Here is a 4,597-nt window from a genome sequence, read left to right as displayed (position 1 = left end):
CTTCCCCGTGAAGAAAACCCACCCACAGACCACCACCACCAGCGCCGCCCCCTCCGGTGACATGGAAGGGAACCAGCTCCCGCAAGCGCTGCCGCTCATGGCGGCCACCACGGGACAGGGGATGGCGCCGCTCCCGGACCCGGACATCCCTGGGCCGTCGGACTTCGGAGGTAAAGGGCTCTCGCCGTCTCATCGCGCGCGTTGTTCGTCGTTTCCTTTTTCGGATATGCTAAAACTCAGTCGACTGAGTTCTAATGAAGTCTCAGTCGATGTGTTTTGCCGTTGGATTGTTTTCAGCTTTTAGATTTGCGATAAGGTTGTGGCTTGTCTCGTATAGGCCTGTCTCAGGGGTGTGGCCGGCCCGGTGTCTTTTCTTTTTTGGGCGTTCCTTGTCTGTTTGTTGGGCTTTGTGTTCGGCATCCAGCTTGGAAAAGCATGCTCGGTGTATTCTTTTTTTATTCTTGTCATTGTTATTTTTAGCTTGTTCCAGCACACACAACTATGTGTAGTTTTTGGTGTGTGGAACATCAAAATCATTTGTGTATTTTCTGCGGGTGGACAAAAGGATTATCCAAATGAATCACATGTATTTTTTTATTATTTTCTTATGTTGGGGCATCTGTGTAAACACATTTTTATTTTTATTTCATTTATAAAATGTGTGATAGTGTTGTTGTCTTGTGAAAATCGGCCGTACAACCAGCATTTTTTTCTTTGTTTTTTCGTATCGGAGCAGGGTATGGGCAGTGGGTTTGAGGAGGGGACCTGCTTTTTCGTTGTCTGTTGGGGCTTTTCTTATTTATTTATTTTGGCTGCAACTTTCAGACGGTCGGTGAATGGAGGGGATGCGAAGCGTTGAATATTTCCTCCCAACTGCAACTGGCCTTGTGTTTTTCTCGGAGGGCGGGGTGTGAGGGGAGGGCACGTGCCTAAAGACCTAATCGTAACCGACTTTTTGTTTTGTTGGTGGGCGGTTGGGAAGGGGGTAGTTGCATGTACGACACTAGGGTTGCAATTGCAAGTGTCACCCTAGACTCCAGCTGCATGCCTACAGATCCATCCGCAACCAACCTTTTTTTGTCGGTGGGTGGTGGCAGGGGGGCAATTGTATGCCCGACACTAGGCTTGCAACTGCAAGTGTCGCCCTCGGTTGCAATTTTGCATGCCTACACAACTGATTGCAACTGATCTTTTACTTTGCCAGTGGTATATGGGAGACGCACGCGGGAGGGGGGAGAGGGGGAGGTAGTCGCATGTACGACACTAGGCATGCAACTGCAAGTGTCGCCTTGTATGGAATTGCATGTCACACGACTGACTATAACTGACATTTTATTTTGTCGGCCAACAGCGGGAGAGGGGCGGTTGCATGGCCGACACTAGGCTTGCAACTGCAAGTGTCGCCCTCAATTGCAATTGCATGTCTCCCTCCCGACTACAACTGGCATTGTGTTTTTTGTCGGATGTCGACCGGAAAGGAGGGGGACAGTTGCATTGCTAACACTTGGCTTGCAACTGCAAGTGTCGCCCTTGACTGCAACTGCATGCCTATAGACCAATCGTAACTAACATTTTTTGGGTGGTGGGTGGCGGGAGAGGTGGGCAATTGCATGTCTGACACTGGAGTTGCAAGTGCAAGCGTCGCCCCTAGACTGCAACTGCATGCCTACACATCCAACTGCAACTAATATGTTTTTGGTCGGTGGGAGGTGGGAAAGGGGAAGGTCAGTTGCATGCCTGACACTAGGCTTTGCAACTGCAAGTGTCGCCCTCGACTGCAATTGCATGCCCGCACACCCGATTGCAACTAATATTTTGATTTGGTGATGGTCGGTGGGAGACCAGAGGGTAGTTGCATGTCTGACACTAGGCATGCAATTGCAATTGTCGCCCTGTCTGCAATTGCATGTCGAGACTCCCGACTGCAATTGACGTTTTGTTTTGTCGGTGGGTAGCGGGAGTGGGGGAGGTTGCATGCCTAACGCTAGGCTTGCAACTGCAAGTTTCGCCCACGACTACATTTACATGTGTCCCTCCTGACTGCAACTGGCCTTATGTTTTTATTGGAGGCCAGCGGGAGAAGTAGGGGGCAGTTGCATGCCCGACATTAGGCTTGCAACTGCAAGTGTCGCCTCGACTATAACTTTGTGGTGTTTGTAGGGGCGGATGAGTCAATTTTATGTCTATCACTAGACACACAACTGGAATTCTCGTGCCATACTGCAACTGCATGTCTTCAACACGACAACAACTAGTGGTGTGTTGTCGGTTTTTATCAAGAACAAACTATTGCGCACGTCATATCTCAATTGCAATTGCATGGTGTAACATTAAACACAATATAAGGTGTACAAATGTCTGTAACTAGCCGCTCCCTAAACTTTCATTATTTTTCCAAATATACATTCAACATTTTTATTTTTATTTTACAGTTTTATAATATAGGGAAAATATGTTTAAATCTCAATGAATATTCTGCAATTACACACAAAAAATTGTACACAGTGAAGTTTTTGAAAATACGGAAATACTTTTTGTGAAATATCACTACAAATGTAAATAAGTGCTTACTTTTATTTCTTAGTGAACATGGAACTGAAATGAAAAAGGGAAAAGAAAATTGGACAGACAAAAGGAAAAAAATAAAATAGAAAAACTAGGCAAAAACAACATAAAACTAGAAACGGGGAAATCATACAATATACGCTAGTGGCCCTTCCAGTGCGCTACAAGAAGAAGTAGCGCCCAGAAAAATTACAAGGCAATAAAAAATCATTTGCCAAAAGCACCTGTCTCTAACCCGGGCCTATATCTTTTTTTGTTCAACACCTTCTTCCCTGTGTAACAAAAACAAGCGAGAGAACATCCCAGCCAAAAGACAGAAACAAAGAAAGAAGCCCAGCTGAAATTAACAAACAAATAAACAAGCAGAAAAGCTCAGAAGTCATGCCGATACAGCCCAACAGGCGCCACGCTAGGAAACAAACATGCGGATACAGCCCATCAGGCGCAATGCCAGGAAACAGGTCTAATCTGTTTTAGGTGACATCATCCGACTTAGACTCGAAGTCTAAGTCGACTGAGACCTAGACAAACCCTTCCTTTTTCTCCCCGTCGAAACCCCCAAAGGCCCAAACCAAAGTTGGTTCGCCCTTTTTCTGCTTCTCTCGCGCCCAGACTGAGTCCGAAATATCCGCAGTTTCCTATTTTGTCTCATCGACTCGAAACCCCCAAATCCCGCCGTTTTTCGTACTCTATTTTCTTTAGCCGGCTTGAAGCCGAATCGCCGGAAACGTAGGACCTACGACGGGAGAAGGAGTCCTGTGTCGGCGGTGACGGGAGCGATCGATCTCTGCGGTGCGGTGACGGGAGCGATCGATCTCTGCGGTGCGGTGGCGTAGTCGTTAACGAGCTCTACGTCTGCAGCCGCGGAAACGACGGGAATGAACTGCGACGCCCGAGTAAATTAGATCCATGCTTACTCGCCATGGCGCCGCCGCTACGGCAGCTTGCATTGCATCTTCTAGATCTGTTCTTCTTGAACCTCTTGCGATTTCTTTCCATCGGAGTTCTGATTTAACCTGTCGTTTTTCTTCTCGTACGTGTAAAGTTTAATGGCAGGGGAAACGTACTGCTGGCGGAAAAATTCCAAAGAGGGGCCTTAAGGTTTGGATCTTCCTAGCTAGGAGCAAAGCCAGACGATCTTGCAGTTTTTTTGGCAGCAGTTAGTTCCACCGCGTTGAACTAGGAGCAGGAAAGATCCGCGGCGCGCTAAGATACCGTGGGCATGGCCTTCCCCGCATCTTAGTCTTACTGCGTTCACTCTCAGTGAGCTCTTAGTGTACTTTGCAAGGCTAGCCTGTTTGTGTGATAGAATGGACGGCCCCCCACCGGATTCTGTTGCCGGAAATTACGACTCAAGTTTGTTTGTTTAGTGTCGATTACTAACTGTTTAATCATGAGGAAGACATGCTGCTTTGTTTGAATTCTTATGGTTTGCGGATGGATTTCTGGTTGTGCTAGCTACAACCTACAGTATCCAGGATGATATTACATATCCTAATGCTGAGTTGATTTATAGCCTGGAGGGATATGGGAGGTGGAAGTAGAGGAAGGCCAGGCTCTTGGGGGTTGTGTTTGATTTGGATCTGTGAAACAGGATTGACCCATTTATTCACTTATATAATCATTCTCTCAATTCAATTTTTTGCTGAGATGATTCATTTTGTGCAGGAGGTGGTGCCCAGATGGTTTCTCCTGGGGTTCCTGTCATACAACAAGTTCATTTTCTTCAGCAGAGTAACCAGCTTAATTACCAGCAGGGTAATATACTCTTGGACTTGGCATACTGCCCTGTGGACTAGTATACTTTTTAGAGATATCAATTCATTTCTTTTGCTGAGATGATACTTTTTGTGCAGGAGATATTGTCCAGATGATGGCACCAGCTGGGGTTCATGACGAGCAGCAAGTTACTTTTCTTCATCAGCTTAACCAGCAGGGTAATATACTCTTGGACTTGGCATACTGCCCTGTGGACTAGTATACTTGTTTAGAGATTTAAATTCATTTCCTTTGCTGAGATGATACTATTATT

The 4,597-nt window shown here is 46.4% G+C and overlaps 1 protein-coding gene across 2 annotated transcripts in view; it reads left to right on the top strand.

The window, feature by feature from the left end:
- Positions 1 to 3,138: 3,138 nt before the first annotated feature.
- The window catches only part of LOC123134465 (uncharacterized), a 6,060-nt gene continuing 4,601 nt past the window's right edge, over positions 3,139 to 4,597 (top strand). Inside the window, exons 1-3 of one of the 2 annotated variants that reach the window (XM_044553718.1) lie at positions 3,139 to 3,461; positions 4,234 to 4,323; positions 4,422 to 4,502. In XM_044553718.1, coding sequence (XP_044409653.1) covers positions 4,248 to 4,323; positions 4,422 to 4,502 — 157 coding nt within the window. In that variant the 5' untranslated portion in view covers positions 3,139 to 3,461; positions 4,234 to 4,247. Of the gene's footprint in view, positions 3,667 to 4,233; positions 4,324 to 4,421; positions 4,503 to 4,597 lie in introns of both variants that reach the window. The other variant, XM_044553717.1, reaches the window with a different exon arrangement.

This window comes from Triticum aestivum, chromosome 6B (genome assembly GCF_018294505.1).
Source record: "Triticum aestivum cultivar Chinese Spring chromosome 6B, IWGSC CS RefSeq v2.1, whole genome shotgun sequence".
NCBI classification, from domain to species: domain Eukaryota; kingdom Viridiplantae; phylum Streptophyta; class Magnoliopsida; order Poales; family Poaceae; genus Triticum; species Triticum aestivum.
The sequence above is the reverse complement of the archived record's forward strand: the minus strand, read 5'-3'. Positions and strand labels throughout refer to the sequence as shown.